We start from the raw sequence: 17,170 nt of genomic DNA, 5'->3' as shown, positions 1-17,170 counted from the left end.
AATCTCATATAATATATCGATCTCTAAATTATTAATTTATTACAGATGAAAGCACCAAATTGGTGCAAGATCAATAGAAAGATACCTTTAGAGTAGGAATAACTCCACATGAGAAGATAAGTACATAAGTTTTGTCCAAAATTTTCTGCTTTCCTAAGTTTCATTGCAAGCCACAAATCAAGATAATACTAAAAAATTAGATTGCTATTCTAGAATGAGGGTAAAACAGCCAAATTACTAGCATAACTGAAGGAGTAATATGTATTCTTCTAGACCTTATTCCTAATAATAATCCTCGAGCCAGATCTCGTTGCATTTACAAATGAAGAATGGAATGAAGGAAAAATGTTGGTGTGGAGGGGTTTGGTTTAGTTCAAAAAACTGTCCGGCCTTGAAAATCCAGTCCAAATGGTTGGAGTCGTCGAAGGATTGAAGGAGGGTGTTGGGTGGTTTAGGTTGTTGGAAACGAGGTGGTGGTTTTTGATGAAAGGTGTTATAAGAAATCTGTTCACGGAAAAGGGTAACTTGGGATGAAAGTTAGGTGGATATTTGATAGGTTATGAATGTAGAATCAGGGAAAAGAAACAGTAATGGAATGGAATCTTTTACTAGTAAAAGGAAGGTTGAGTTGCTCAAAAGCAAGCATTGTGATGATGTGGCATGCTTTAGAGAGCTTCTCATATCTATTTAAAATTTGTCCCACAATTTATTTTGTGTGTCCATTCATCCTCCAAAATAATTATCTATATGTTACAATAATAATGGCTCCCAATAATAATGAAAGAAAAAAAAGATCAAATTACAAAAGAACAATGAATAGATATATGCTCTTTCATATTTTACACTACCAAACATAAAATATAAATCATGCATGCGTAAATATGATTTGCAATTTGTAAAATTTTACTTTAAATAAATAAACCAAATAAAAAAATTACTCCTCAAAAAAATTCCATGCTTGACAAAATAAATAAATAAACTTTATGAAAAAAAATACTTTAGTTATATTGTTTATTAATTAATTACTATTGTGCTATTATTTAAAAAAAAATTAACTTTGTCACACCAACTTTTAAACTACCATTCTTTCGTATTCCTTAACTTTTATTCTTTAACTATGACAAATAAATTTATCAAACAATCCTTTAAAAGGAAGATTGAGTTGTTCACAAGCAAGCATTGTGATGATGTGACACTCTATAAGAAAAGTTTACAATCTCTATTAAAACCTTTTCATATTTTTTCATATAATAGAGTTACTCTAATAATAAATAATAAATAATATATTAAAAAAAACTAACACAATTTATTGTTGTTGAATTGAGACAAAAATGAATTGCAAGCAATGAAAGGTGGAATGGTGCATCATGTTATTGTTTTAATTGCATTGCAATATATTATTAAAATATATATTGTATGTTACAATTCCCTATTAATGCAATTGAAAACAAAGAATTCTTGGAGACACTAATATTGAATATGTTAATTTAGCTAATTATCAAACACAAGCTCTATATAAAGTTAACGGCCCAAAAGCTAATTATCACCACCACCATATCAGGAAGTCTACCTTCTATGTTTTAACAAAATTTTAATTTATCTATCTCATAGCAAAAACTCTATGGTTTCTTTGTCTAACATCTCCATGAGAAAAAGTTATGCTTCTTCACCTTCCATATGTTAAAGTTACACATTATAGTGTCTTGAATTGATTTTTTTTTTTTGAAGCAAACGTGTCTTGAATTGATTTAAAAGCTATTGTGTGCATATATATAGTTACATCATAAGTATATTGATTTTTGTCCTTGGTAGGTGATGGTGTCTAACCTCTTAGAGTATCAGGTATGTCTACATTTGATTGATTAAGAAATTGATATACATATATGTGATAGTTGCCTATTAATATGTTTGTAAATTAGAATTTTTCTATTACTCTGAGTTTAGAACATCTCTAATCATTTTTTATATTTCTTTTTTAGGTTGGATATTTTTTTAAATATCAACCGGTGTTTTGTTCGATGATTAATTAAACTTTGAGTTGAATCGATTAATATGAATATGACTATTTTTTCATGTGGAGGAGGAGAACAGGATAAAACATACTTCTATTTTTCCTTACGTTGCATCCTATGAATGTTTGTAAACCTATGAAATGGCACCTCATGTGAGGATGTGTATTTAACTCTGATGGCAGTTTGTAAACCATCATTTTTTTTAATTGATATAATGTTTGTAATTAGACAACTTTCTTTTTTCATTTATTATTTTATTAGTCTAATGTTTTAGCTTATTTGTTTCTTATTTTCTTTTTCATTTATTATTTTATATAAGGTAAAAGATTTGTATAAAAAATTGTTGATTAATGGGAATATAATTAAATTTTTTCATGTGAATAAGTTGAAGAGGATAAAAGAGATTTCTATTTATCGATTTTGAAGTCCCTTAAAATTTATATAGATCGAGGGTATATTGATGTTGGAGGCATTCAATTAAAAGAAGACAATCCAAATAATTTAGAAATATAAATATGTGTCTCATTTTTAAATACTATATTGTCTACAATGTGTAGGTAATCTACTTGATCTCAATCAAGAGAAATATAGAAACAATAACAAAGTAGAAATTAAAATAAGTTTTTTTTTTTTTTTTGTAGTTGATACTCAAGTCATGTGGTTCTTATAATTGTAATACATGCAAGAAGTATATTGATTCAACTTGACTTAGAGGTTGTCCAAATATATAATCTTCATGCATTTATCGTATAACACATGCCTAAATCTGGATGGTTCAATATGAATATATATGAATTTTAATAGATGGTCCTATTTTAATCTACGCATGATATCTTATTCTTACAACCATAAAATGAATCGATGAAAAGAATTGTGCTAAAAACATGTTAGTTTAGAAATTGTGCTAAATACTTTTTCCTCCCACTTAGAATTGTACTAAAAACTTTCTAAATTAAATTAAAAAAAGACAAAAATTATTAAATAAAAATTGTTGATGCTCATTTGTCAAAATAAATTTTAGAAATTATTAAAACCGTAGATGTTAAAATATATTTACATATATTTAGAAAATATAATCACACATATATTTAAACATATTTACACACAACTAAAATTCACCAATAATTCAAAAATTATTAATTTAATTTACGTAATAATATAACTTTTTGGATAAATTAATTACATATTCTAAAAGAATGTTTACGTTACGGCTGAAAATAAAATAGTGGAATATTTATAAGAATAAGATGACATTTTTTTAAGCAAATAAGAAAATGACACATGTTAAATCTTAAATTCATCTATAAGACTTTCTTTACCTTAACCAAATAACTAAACCTAAATTCAAATATATAAAATCTTCGTCCAAAGTTATATATCGACAACAACAAATATTCAAGTTTATATAATATAATAAGAAAAATAAAATAAATGTTCAAGAAAATATTAAATAAGAGGGACAAAAACTAACAATAATTTTGAAGAGACACAAACCTCACCAGGAAAAAGAAAAACAAACCAAAAACAAAAGGACCAAGCAAAAAAAAATGTGAACCAAACAATAGACTAAAAAATTGGGACTAATAAAGTTGGAATAAAATTTCAACAAGTGAATAAGTGAGAATAAACTCCAAGAGAACGAGAGATGAGTAAGTAGATAAGCTATTTGAAACCTTAAATTGCATAGAACGTAGTAAGCAAATACGGTGTTTGAGACATAATTTTCAAAAAATGAGATCACGTGGAACAAATAGTCAAAGCCACCATATATGAATCATATTCTATAATCAAAACTTATTTTAACATTTCTCATGAGCAATATTGTCTACAAGTATAATTTGGTATGCCTCCAACTCTTATTGAAAATAATAAAATAAGGGATACATCAAAAATAAAAAAACAAAGTGACATTTGACTATAAAATTGCAACTCATATAAAGAAAACTAAAATCTTATATTATTACACTAATAAAATAAAAAAATGATACATTCTTTCAAACTTATGAAATATTATAAGAGATCTATTACATTAAAATATGAACAAACTACGATATAAATTAATAAAAAATCTAATATTTCTAAACAACTTTTTTTTACCCATATACTAATATTAAATATAATCATATTTTAAAATAATATCTATTATTTAAATATATGTGATTATAGTTATCACAATTATTATTTTTTATTTATAAAAATATTTTAATTATATATTTTAATCAAACCCGTACAACGCACGGGGTTACCCCTAGTTGTAAATAAAGGAAAGCTTATATTGATATTAATGGAGGAAATGAATACAAATATCACTGAAATAAAGGAAGTAACAAACTATCAGCAAGATGCTAATAGCCACAAAAGCAACAAAGTGCTCCCCAAGTCACAAAGTGACCCCACAAAATAACCACTTCTAGCATGAATATTATTCCCTCACTAACACCACCTTTATAGCACTCACTCCCATGCACATCATCACTTGTCCACCTCATCATTCCTCCTTTCTTTGGTTTGGGCTCAGCTTCAAGGCCCATATCTTGATCCATATTTCTATCAATATTTGATCATGGTCGAAGGTTTGGAATGATTGTTCCAAGCTTTGCTGCATTTCGCGCAATTGTTGAAGGATATCTTCATTGCTGCGATCAACGCAAGAAGGCTTTAAGACAGGTGATGAAAGCACCAAACTGATGCAAGATCAATGGAAAGTTTCTTTAGAGTAGGAATAACTCCATATCAGAAGATAAGTGACTCAAATTTCTTTTATAGAGATTCTCAATTATATAGCCAAATCAATCATTGCTAAGTGTACAATGATTCCACAAATCAGGAAAATACTAACAAATTAGATTGCTATTCTTCTAGAACCTTATTCCTAATAAAAATCCGCAAGCCAACGCTTTTTGGTACGTTTGGCCTTAGTGAGTGCAATTGGTCGCGACTCAATGCTAGTCGATCCAGAGGCTTGATCCGGACTTGTATCATCGGCATCTGAAAATTGATATGATTTGGGTGAAGAAGATGAAGAGCTCATGTTGCTCATCTTCATTTTTTTATTAGGGGGAAGTCGAAAAGATTCATTGTGCTTGCCATTGTTAACTTTGATATTAGCAAATAATATCTCCTCATCCAAAGATTCATCTTCATCTGTTAGCATAAACACAATGTCAATAACATGCACAATGGTTAGTATATTACACCTTTGAAAAATGTAAAATATTTCAAGATGATTCAAAAAAGTGATTGATGATTAAGAAATTAACATACCTTCAGAGTTGAGTTTCTGCTTGGATTTAAAAAAGTCTAATATCTCCTCATTCAAAGGTTCATCTTCATCTGTTAGCATAAACACAATGTCAATAACATGCTCAATGATTAGTATATTACACCTTTGAAAAATGTAAAATATTTCAAGATGATTCAAAAAAGTGATTGATGATTTAGAAATTAACATACCTTCAAAGTTGAGTTTCTGCTTGGATTTAACAAAGTCTGATTCATGAGTTGATTGTACTGCTTCATTTTCTTTGATAGAGGAAGAAAACGCAGCATACATATGAATTCCACCTATGCAAGACATTAATAATATCAAATTATAGTCACAAACACTTTAGATTAAAGTGTGTCTACTGTCCGACATTGACACATATGGTTACATTCAATCGCTCTTACTTTTTTAAATTATGACTTGTGTCGATGTAATAATAAAGGCCAAATTTATGGTTTTATATCGCAGTTCTCCATCAAAGCGATTCTTATGTATGAAAGGAAAATGAAGTGAATGAACTTACACTCTTTTAAGGCAGTGTGAGCAATCTTTGCAGCATCTTGTTCTGCCAGTTTTTTGGATGTAGACGCCTTTCCATGAAATTCCAAGCCCTGTACTTCCACAGTTGAGAAAAAAGTTGGCATATGAGGAGGACCAATCTTTGTAGTTTTATATGTTGGGTTGGAAAAATCTTCTCTCTGTGTTAATTCATGAAGTAAACTCTTGAATGAACTAGATTCTTCCTGAATAAGTAGGATACAAGTCAAAATTCAATTCAACTATTTTTAATGCTGATAAAACACAAACATACAAATAAACTCGAAAAAGTTTGACACCTTCAAACAAAGTTGATATAATTACCTACGAATCTGACAAGGCCTAAAAGTTTGTTTAAAGGTCTGGTTCACTATTTTTCGCGAAAGAGTTTCTTATATAAAAAGACTAACACGCTAATAGGTCAATGAGATCAAGTTCTATTTTGATATATAACCTCGAATATCTAGTTATGGATTTGATGATCATAAAATATATCCACACATAAATGTAAATTTGGAATCACATAAGAAATTATAATGACACTTGCCTGCTGAAACATGTCGGCAATTTTTGCAGCAGCCTGTTCTGCGTCTTTTATAGTGTTGAATAAAGTCAGGTTTTCATATGATTTGCCATCAATAACAACATTAGCTTTATAGCGAGTGTCATGAGGTAGCCCCTCCGTTTTAACCGTAAAAACGCGTGGATCATGATCGTTCTTTCGAGCATAGTTTTGCAGCTGAAGCTCACTCGAACGATACGTATCTGGAAGAATAAGTGATTATTGTTGTTAGATATATAGATTTAAAATATATCAAAGATTTGCAAAAACATTAGTGAGTAATATGAAATAAAGTTTTTTTTTTTTTTTGAAGAAAATGTGAAATAAAGTTAACAACATTTTCTGAAGACTCAACCAGCATCCAATAATTCAAGTTCATAAGTAGTTGCTTCATATATAATAAAATGCTTTATTCAAGAAATTGTTTACCATTCATAATAACTTGAGATTGTGGTGGAATTGGACTTTGCTTAGGTTTGGGTTTGACAGCTTCAACTTCCTCTTTAAAACCATATTCATATTTTGGTATTGAAGAGCCTAGATGGATGACACAGCACAAACATTAGAGTAAAATTGTATGCAAAATGTGAATTTGATGTAACCTACGATCATCAAATTGTATTTCAAGACACAATAGTAACAGGGAAAATGTACAAGAAAACTTTCTAACAAAAGTGATTTTAAATTACAGAAAACTTTGTCAATTATGAAAAAATAGTAACCCTTCAATGATCAAACATTTGATAAATTCTAAAAACTTTTCTCATAATTACTCAATAAAGTTACCACTCTCAAAAAAGAAATGAATAAATTGTTATAAAAAATCACCTATCTATCTTTCTATTACATGAAGTTCATTGTAAAAAATCCATGAAGGGAAAGAGTACCTGATGGAGTAGAAGAAAATTTGAGGAAAGCTTTCATAGCAGCTTGGTTATTGGCTTCTTTGGAGGAATTGAAGGTATCAGAAGAAGTAAATGTGACACCATTGACAAAAACATACCCCTTAAATCTCGGATTGTGCGGTGGACCATCAATATTCATGGCATAGTACTCCGGCAAACTCCACCGTCTCCGGTCACACAGCTCCTTCAGCTTCATCTTGTACATTTTCACTCTCACTACTAATTAGATTGATTAATTTGGAGAAGAATTAACGTGAAGCACTTATTAATATGATATATTGTTGTCCATTTTTTACATAGATTGTAGTATATATTATGGTTGAAATTACATTGAAATTAATAATATTAACTATATATGTGAAGAAAATCAATAGTACATGATATGCAGTTTGATAAATGCATTTGGTATGAAAGAAAGAAGGATAGTTTTGTGTTGATACTTTTTGTTTGCCACATGGTCTGGTTTGTTTTGAAGACTATTTTGGTCTTTTGTGTACTCTTTTTATTTTTATTTTTTATTGTAGCATTTATGTAGTGTGATATATTTTGACATGAACCCTATTTTTTTATCAGGTCACTTTTATAATTTTGGTTTTCTGTTTGTTTTTCTTCTATTTTGTCTCTTTTTAAAAGTTATGCTGCTTCTCTTTCATATATGTGTAATGGAGTGTTTGAGCAGTAATGTGAGTTTACCATTGAAGAACAACATAAGTACCACATATGGTAAAAATAAAGCATGAAATGTGTGTTGATAAATAGCGACACTCCTCATCTAGTCGGTTTTGTAAAGATGCATTAGACACTCCTCATGCGAAACTTGGATCACATGAGAGGATCTATCCTCGTCTTGAAACAAAGTCTCCGACAACCATCACCGGATGTTCATAATCATTTGTCACCTTCAGAAGAAATTAAGGATTTCAAAATATAAATTCTAATAAAAATTAGGCAAAACAACATCGCAAGTCTTTTAACATCGCAAGTCTTCATGTTTTAAAACATCAACTTTTAAAACATCCAAATTTCCGTCTTTTAACTGAATTCCTCCTCTCTTTGTGTAGGCAGATGTGTGCGAGGAAAACGCTAATCACGTCTTCTTTAATTGTCCGATGTTATCAAGTGTGTGGAAAGAGACATTGAAGTGGATGGGGGTATCTACTGCTTTTTGAGAAATGTTTAAAGGGATAGTGGGAGGTAGTAAAAATGTAACGGATATATTAGGGGTGATCTGGTTCTCAAACATATTTGTTATCTAGAAAGCGAAAAATGCGGTAGTCTCAAACATATTAGTTTTTATGTAAGATTGTGATCTCATTGTTGCTAACTAGAGTTCAAGTTTAGGGTTTAGTGGATTCTTTATACTATATCATTATCAACCAATGATCATGTACACAAGATAGCAAGCTAAAGAAAAATTATAAGAAAGTATGAAAGTTGGGTCAATGGTGTAAACATTATAAAGATAAATTAGAACAAGATATACATTGTAAACATGTGATTAAGTCATACTTTGGAGGATCAAGAATCCAAGAGCTGTAGTTGTTTTTCTAACTTGTATTAATTTCTGTCATACTTTGTACCAGCTTGCTAGTTCAGATTTTTAGATGATCTTACCTAGTACAAATACGAAAAGATTATAGCATTGTGTTTTCATTTTTGTCATACGATAGCATTTCACAATTCACACTGGCTATTATTCTTGCTAGCAACAATGGTAACACATTGGCAACCGTTTTTGTCCCTCCCGAAATTGAATTCAAACATGCACAACATCTAAATAAGCCATCAAAAGTCTTACATTGAAGTCAAGTTAGCATCTTATATTTAACATTGTTTCTAATACCTGAAAACAAAAGTCATATATGAAATGAAACTTTCATAAGAATCAAAAGTCTTTATCGTCATTTGGAAATTCCAGACTCGCTGCAACCCATTTATAGTCACCAATTGGCAGAACCATTATTCCCATCTGGGAATACAGTATCTGGAAAACTTGTAAACACCTTCAACCTGTTAAAAATCAGGTAACTACTTGTTGCCTTGTTTGACTCAGAAACCGATACAGAAGGAAGGTCAGTAGATGAAGAGCTCATGTTTCTCAGCTTAAATTTTTTCTTAGGGGGAAGTGGAAAAGATTCATTGTGTATGCCATTGTTAATTTTGACATCATTAGGTAATATCTCCTTATCCAAAAGTTCATCTGTTAGAATAAACACAAAGTCATTAATATGCTCAATGGTCAGCAAATTACAACTTTGAAAAAAGTAAAATAGCTTCATGATAATTCATAAAAAGTTTCTGATAAGTAAGATATGATTTTGGATGAAGAAACAAACCTTCAAAGCTGAGGTTCTGCTTGGGTTTAACAATGTCTGATTTATCGGTTGATTGTAGCTCTTGATTTTCTTCGAAAGAGGAACAAAAAGAAGCATACATATCAAGTCCGCCTGTGTAACACATCAATATTATCAAAGCACAATCATATACATACACTTCAAATTTAAGGCATGTTTGGTGTTCAACACCAACATGGTACTGAAACATATGATAATATATATTCTCAAATTATTACTGAAACATAGAGGACAAACTTGGTAGTGATTCTTATGAACAAAAAGAAAAATGAAGTGAATGAACTTACACTCTTTTAAGGCGATGTAAGAAATCTTTGCAGCATCATTCTCTGCCAGTTTTTTGGATCTGGATGCCTTTCCATGAAATTCCAAGCCCTCTACTTCCACAGTTGAGAAAAACAAATGAGAAGAACCAGACTCTGTAGTTTTATATGTTGGTTTGCAAAAACCTTCTCTCTGTGTCAATTCTAGTAGTAAACTCTTTGATGGACAAGATTCATCCTGAATAAAAAGGACACAAACCAAAATTCAATTAAAACTATTTGTAATAATGCAGATAAAGCAGGAACATACAAGTAAACTTCAATTAGTTTGACCTTCAAACACAGTTGGTATACTATTAGACTTTGTTTGGATAAACAACTTATCATATAAGTAGTTATGTATAAGCTATTTCTATAATACAAACTAATAGTGAAGTAAAAAAAATAAAAAATCATATAATTCATAAGATATTTCCATAAACTATCCTCGAGAGCTTATGAAAATAAGCTAAATAATTATCTATTAACATCTAAATGTCTTTTGTAACTCAATTTTGATTTTTGCCAACTTAAGCTCAGAAATATGTTATGTGACATTCAACATCTAGTTAGAAATTTGATTATCATAAAATATCCAAAGAAAAAGTGATTTTGGAATTGCATAAGAAATTACAAGACACTTGCCTTCTGAAACACGTCAACTGAAATTGGCAATTCCATCAAAGCAATTTTTGCAGCAGCCTGCTCTGCGTCTCTTATCGTGTTGAAAAATGTTGGGCTTTCAAATGACTTTCCATCAATAAAAACAGTAGCCTTATAGTGAATGTCATGAGGTAGCCCCTCAGCTATAGTTTTATAAACAGGTGGATCAAGATTGTTCTTTCGAGCATAGTTGTTCAGATGATTTTTGCTCAAACGATCTGTATCTGGGAGAATATGTTGATTATTGTTAGATATGTCAATGTTGAAATAAAAAAGGAAAGTAGTAATCACTTGAAGAATAGTAAACAAAAATATGTAAGACTTGTAAACACATTAGTGAATAAAGTGAAAGAAATTGTTTACCAGTTACAATAACTGAACTCTTTTGAGGTTTGGAAACTTCAACTTTCTCTTTTGTTGGTGCTGAAGAGCCAACATGGAAGTCATGAAACACAAACATTAGAGTAAATTTGTATAAATATAATAATGTAACTATCCTATCATCATATTGTTTTCCTTATCTTTCAGTCACTGCTAGGCACTATAGTTTTAAAGGGAAAAGTGACTTGAAAAAAGTGATTCTAAAATACAGAAAATTATGCTTAATTCCATGACAGGATTTTGTTTTGTATATTATGAAACAACAACAACATTTCATATCATCTCTTCTAATCAAACAGTTTGTAAATTCTAAAATCTTTTCTCATAATTACTGAATAAAATGACCACTCTCAAGTCTCAACCATAAATCTGGTGGAAAATTATACTCCCAGTCATTAGTCATTAGTCATTAGTCATTAATCATTAATAATTTAATAATGTTAACTTCCAATCACCTATATTTCTATGATATGAAGCTCATAACTCATAAGTAAACAATTTTAGAACTCAAACACAAAACTAAGCTCAACACCATCACTTGTTTTTTAATAATAAATGATTTTCTAGAGAAGCGAATGAAAACAGCTTCTATTTTAATCAGTTTTTATATTCTCAATTTTTTAAAAAAAATTCATAAAAAAAAACAGAAGAAAACATCTAAAAGTAACTATTTCATTTTTCAAAAAATGATTTTTGATAAAAAAAAAAGTTTTTGTAACAAATGGACCCTCTATATATCATATGAAACCCATAAGTCATATAAGTAAAGAGTCTCAACTATAAGTCATTTCAGAATACTATAAGTCTCAACTACCAAAAGGGCAAGATAAAAAAAATTAACTTTGTAGAGAAACAAAACAAACACATGAAGAGAAAGAGTACCTGATGGAGGAGGAGAAGAAAAGTTGAAGAAAGCTTTCATAGCAGCTTGGTTTTGAGCTTCTTTGGAGGAATTGAAGGTATCAGAAGAAGTAAAGGTAACTCCATTGACAACAACAGATGCCTTATAGCTTGGCTTGTGTTGTAGACCTTCATTCATGTGACTGTACTCAGGCAAACTCCACCTTTGCCGTTGACATAGATGCTGCAGCTGAGTTTTGTACATTTTTCACTCTTGCTACAACTTGAACTTGAAATTAATTTGAAGAAGAGTTAAAGTTGTGAACCAAATGAGAAGTCACATCACATGTTTATATAATGAAATATTATTCTTGTGTGGTTATACTTAGTCATATACGTATATATGTATATGGATATGTATATTGTGAATTATTAATATTAACTGTTGGTACAAATTTCTGCAGGGGAAAGGAAGAGTGACCTGCAAGAAAGATTGTAAGAGACAAGACAACTTGATTATGATATGTAGCAGAAGATGCTTTCTGCAAACCAAACTTGGATTCACCAAAATGGATATAAGTTGGAGATACTCCAAAAAGTAAATCTGACTTTATGCTTAAAATGGAAATTACTCTCTCTGCAATATATACTACTTACTACCTTTCTTTTTGACTATTTTGGATTGGTTTTTCTAATGTTGGTTTCAAAAAAAAATTGTTATGGCTTATTTTCTTTAAATGAATTTGTTATAATTTGTAATTAGCATTTTCAATTTAATATCGATAATTTTAAACTAGTCAAGTATACATACTGGAGCAAATTAAGTGAGTGTTTTTGGATTGATATGTTGAAACCTATTTTGGTGAAGAAGTGGACAGTTAGTGTTGATAATTTTGTGTAAGCCATGTGGTCTTTCTTGAAGCTTATTTTGGTGTTTTGTGTATTTTTATCTTCTTGAAGTTTATAATTATTTTATGAGCAAGTATGATACACTTTACCCTATCTATAGGTGGAAATTGGAATTGAGTGTTAAAGAAGTATGTGAATTAGTTCATATTTATCTTCTTTTTAAAATTTTAGATGCATGTCTTATGTACAAAACCATACACATTGGGTTTGACTGTTTGTGCCCAAGTTATAGTTGTTGCCTTGTTGGTACTACTACTATGCCATATCAAGCCATACATGTTCTGCAGGAAGAGGTTATTAGCACACAAATATGGTGTCTGCAAAGCAAACTGTGTTGTTGGCTTCTCCAAAATGAAAACAAACAGAAGATACTTCAAAAAGTAAATTTGACTCTATGCTCAAAAAGGATATTACTTTCTCTGCACAATATACGCCTTTCTTTTTGACTACTTTAGTTTGCTTTGAAATTTTGGATTCTTAAAATCATTTTGTTATAACTGTATCATTCACATAGATTTAATATCAACAAGAGCTAAAAAAAGAAGAAGATGGGAAGGGGTAAGTTTGAGTTGAAAAGGATTGAAAACTCAAGCAACAGGCAAGTTACTTATTCAAAGAGGAAGAATGGAATCCTTAAGAAGGCAAAAGAAATAAGTATTCTTTGTGATTCTCAAGTTTCCCTTATTCTCTCTGGTGAATCTGGAAAGATCCATGAATACATCAGTCCCTCCACCACATTGATTGATGTCCTAGACAGATACCAGAGAGCCACAGGGAAAACACTATGGAATGCTGAGCATGAGAGCCTTAGCAATGAAATTGATAGGATCAAAAAGGAGAATGAAAACATGGAAATTGAGCTGAGGTACTTGAAGGGAGAGAACATTACCTCATTGAATTTCAAAGAGCTTATGGCCCTTGAGACTGCCCTTGAGAATGGCCTTACCAGTGTTCGTGACAAAAAGATGGAAGTGTATAGGATGGTCAAGAGAAATGGTGAGATTTTGGAGGAACAGAATAAGGAATTAGATTTGCTTCTGCAACAGCATATGGCAGTGGAAGATGGGGAAACATGCATGCATCAGATCATAAGTAATTCAGTCTGCTAGCATAATATGTCATTTGATTATCTTTATTTATGGCTTTCTTCATGTTGTTAGAAAATGTTTTGCCTCAGCAACTCTAGAGCCTGTTTTTTATTTTGAGCAGTGAAATGAATCTTTAGTTGCTTTAGCGCTGATTTTGTAATAGTATTTTTTAACTGCTGTACCTCTATTTAACCCTTCTAATATATATATATGTTCATCTCACTTAATTCCTGTTTTTGTCAATATTTTTTTCCTTTTCCAGTCCCTTACAATGTGAAACAGTAGTTGTATATGATAGTATTATTTTACATGTTAGAATGTTACTCACAATTAGCAAATTATGTCTGTTAGGTGTTAGTTTGTCTTAGATCTCTTCACACTTTGCAATCTTGTCTTAGTTTGTACTACCGTGGCTTGTCATTGAGGCTCATTTGGTCAAAATCTAAGTAGAAAGCTATGAAATTAGAAAGAGAGTAAACTAAGGGGCCAAATTAGAGGCCCAAAGTCGCGTAACTGATAAATTAGGAAGAGAAAAAAAAAATCCTATGCAACGAGTATGCATAAATATATGAAATCGGGATAAAAAAAAAATCATAAATATAAATACATCAAATCAGCAACGAGTATGCATTTTAAATGAATAGATGTAACCTATGTTAAAACACTGGTCTAGAAAGAACCCGAGTCCGCGCACTTGCCGCCGGTCAACTCAAAATGCAAGAATAAAATAGGATTAGAAGCAGGGGCGGATCCGCACTTGGCTCAGTGTGTGCAACTGACCACGCTCAACTTTTAGGGCCCGTTTGGTGCGCAGGATAGGATAGTGGCAGGATAGGATATACAACAGGATAGTGATAGGATAGGATATCAGCAGGATAACAGTTATCCTATCATGTGTTTGGTGCACACAGGATAACAAACATGATAACTATTATATCATATTTTTAATACATATTTGTTCATACCAATATGATAAGATACATTACATATTTAAATGACAAAATTACCCTCGTAAAACAATTGTTATATGTTAAAAATTATATTGTAATACTTTGAATTTTATAAATAAAAATATAAATAAGTAATTGTACAAAAAGAAAAAGTAATCAAATAACTTTAAATTTTAAATACAAATCATGAGAAAATAAACAAATTATGTTTTTTATATGAATCATGATCAAATAAATAACTCAATTATACATGTTAGATAAGCTAAATAAATATATGATATATGTAAATAATAAAAGGGTAAATGATCATTTACCCCCCTGCAAAATAAGCAAATTTTCGTTTACCCCCTGCACAGATTTTTTTTCTGTTTACCCCCTTGCAAAAAATAGATTCCCTCATTTCGCCCCCTGAGTGTACAGCAGGACAAGTGACTATGCAAACCTGTTGACGTGGCTTGTACATGTGGAAAAAATCATTTATATTTATTTTTTAAATTCCACGTCAGATAATATTTTTTAAAAAAATTAAAAATATTTTTTTCCTACAAAATAAAAAAAAATTCTGTTTTGTTTCCCCAAAATTTTTTTAAAAAATTCCTACAAAAAAAATTAATTTTTTTTTCATACAAATGGTTTTAAAAAAATTTCCAACAAAAAAAAAATTTCCTCCCAAAATAAAAAAAAAAAAGAATTTTCTTATTTTGCTCCCAAAATAAAGATTTACTCCGAAATAAAGTTTATTTCCGAAATAAAAATTTTAAAGATTTATTTTCAAACTTTTTGAATTAAAAAAAACATAATCTTTATTTTTTAAAAACAAAACTTTATTTTTTGTTATTCTCTTTGAATTAAAAAAAATAGAAAAAGATTTTCAAAAAAAATATAAAATAGAAAAACAAGTTTTATTGGTGTTTTCTTCTTCTATCAAAACCATTTGCCCTAAAACTAGAAAAATATAAAGAAGCAGAAGACAATAATGAAGTAGAAGATGATTTCGGCGACTGAAGAAGACGACGACGAATACAATCATGACGGTGGAAGCAAACGATTACGGCGAAGATTCTGTTTTTTGTAATTCAAAAAGATTTGAAAATAAATCTTTATTTTTGGAGTAAAATAAGAAAATTCGTTTTTTATTTTATTTTAGGAAAAAAATACTCAATAATTTTGCATGAAAAAAAAAAGTTATTTCTAGGAAATGTTTTTTAAAATTTTGAAAAAAAAAATTCGTTTTCTAAATTTTGTAGGAAAAATAATTTTAATTTTAATTTTTTTTTTTAAATATTATTTGACGTGGAATTTAAAAATAAATATAAATGATTTTTTTCCATGTGTACAAGCCACGTCAGCAAATTTGCACAGTCACTTGTCCTGCTGTACACCCAGGGGGCGAAATGAGAGAATCTATTTTTTGCAGGGGGGTAAACAGAAAAAAAATCTGTGCAGGGGGGTAAACGAAAATTTCCTTATTTTGCAGGGGGGTAAATGATCATTTACCCATAATAAAACTACCATTGCAAAAGAATTATATTTAAGTTGTTATTAAATTTAAATTAATATTCTTATTTTGCAATTTTTTAATAATTATTTTAATTTAAAATATTGTAATTTTAGGAGAATTTTGATTTTTTAGATTATATAAATCACAAAATTACCCTTGTGAGAAAATCACATATATATTTAAAAATTAATTATTTTATTATTAATTTACTATCAAATTATTTTATTAATTTTCAATTTTTTATTTTAAAATATATTTTATAGAATAAATCAACGATTTTTTTTTCTTATCCTATCCTGCTGGTAACCCAGCTCAAATTCAGGATAAGGATTTTAACTAGAGAAACAGGATAGGATAAGCTTCAGGATTAACTTATCATATCCTGTTGTGTCACCAAACACTGGATTGAGACAGGATATGATATAGTTATCATATCCTGTCTCTTATCCTGTGCACCAAACGGGCCCTTAATAATTATACCAATTATCCTAAGCTATTTACTTTTGCACACCCTGAAAATTCTACCTTGCACCTTCTGTTTTTAGAAATTGATTGTTTTGCAACTGCGAAGGCGTGTGTCTCTGTCTCCGTTGGTTATTTGCAATGACCTCACCATGGCATGGTAATTAATATAAGCATTTCATGCAAATTTGATATATTAAATAATAAATCAAGTTTTTTTGGTACAAAATAAATCAAGTTAAATCAAGGAGGTATCAACATCTCAGCTAGGCATACCATACCCCAAGTCCTCATATAATTTAGTTAAAATGGTATAATTTAAATATGCGATTAATTTTTAGTAAATAATTCGGTACACATTTTATTTCAAAATGTACTATATTATACCATTGATGTCGATAATTTTTATAGGTACAAAAATAAATAAACCCTATTTATG

The 17,170-nt window shown here is 29.8% G+C and overlaps 4 protein-coding genes across 4 annotated transcripts; 1 reads left to right on the top strand and 3 right to left on the bottom strand.

The window, feature by feature from the left end:
* Positions 1 to 4,884: 4,884 nt before the first annotated feature.
* On the bottom strand, positions 4,885 to 5,921 carry LOC123904080. The gene is made up of 4 exons (XM_045953769.1): positions 5,801 to 5,921; positions 5,466 to 5,576; positions 5,277 to 5,345; positions 4,885 to 5,156 (listed from the first exon to the last, which is right to left on the bottom strand). Exons 1-4 carry the CDS (start codon positions 5,919 to 5,921, stop codon positions 4,885 to 4,887), a joined length of 573 nt encoding a protein of 190 aa, XP_045809725.1.
* Positions 5,922 to 6,159: 238 nt separating this feature from the next.
* LOC123911428 (double-stranded RNA-binding protein 1-like) lies at positions 6,160 to 7,562 on the bottom strand. The gene is made up of 3 exons (XM_045962835.1): positions 7,264 to 7,562; positions 6,806 to 6,913; positions 6,160 to 6,579 (listed from the first exon to the last, which is right to left on the bottom strand). The coding sequence occupies exons 1-3, from the start codon at positions 7,484 to 7,486 to the stop codon at positions 6,278 to 6,280; spliced, it is 633 nt and encodes a 210-aa protein (XP_045818791.1). The 5' UTR covers positions 7,487 to 7,562; the 3' UTR covers positions 6,160 to 6,277.
* Positions 7,563 to 8,953: 1,391 nt separating this feature from the next.
* On the bottom strand, positions 8,954 to 12,486 carry LOC123911708 (double-stranded RNA-binding protein 1-like). The gene is made up of 6 exons (XM_045963182.1): positions 11,864 to 12,486; positions 10,964 to 11,023; positions 10,583 to 10,824; positions 9,923 to 10,136; positions 9,618 to 9,728; positions 8,954 to 9,481 (listed from the first exon to the last, which is right to left on the bottom strand). The coding sequence occupies exons 1-6, from the start codon at positions 12,084 to 12,086 to the stop codon at positions 9,222 to 9,224; spliced, it is 1,110 nt and encodes a 369-aa protein (XP_045819138.1). The 5' UTR covers positions 12,087 to 12,486; the 3' UTR covers positions 8,954 to 9,221.
* Positions 12,487 to 13,262: 776 nt separating this feature from the next.
* On the top strand, positions 13,263 to 13,839 carry LOC123904079 (agamous-like MADS-box protein MADS9). The gene has a single exon (XM_045953768.1). It carries the CDS (start codon positions 13,279 to 13,281, stop codon positions 13,837 to 13,839), a length of 561 nt encoding a protein of 186 aa, XP_045809724.1. The 5' UTR covers positions 13,263 to 13,278.
* The last annotated feature ends 3,331 nt before the right edge of the window (positions 13,840 to 17,170 follow it).

Source organism: Trifolium pratense, linkage group LG2, assembly GCF_020283565.1.
Source record: "Trifolium pratense cultivar HEN17-A07 linkage group LG2, ARS_RC_1.1, whole genome shotgun sequence".
Taxonomy (NCBI): domain Eukaryota; kingdom Viridiplantae; phylum Streptophyta; class Magnoliopsida; order Fabales; family Fabaceae; genus Trifolium; species Trifolium pratense.
Note: the sequence above shows the minus strand (reverse complement) of the source record. Positions and strands in the feature narration are given on the sequence as shown.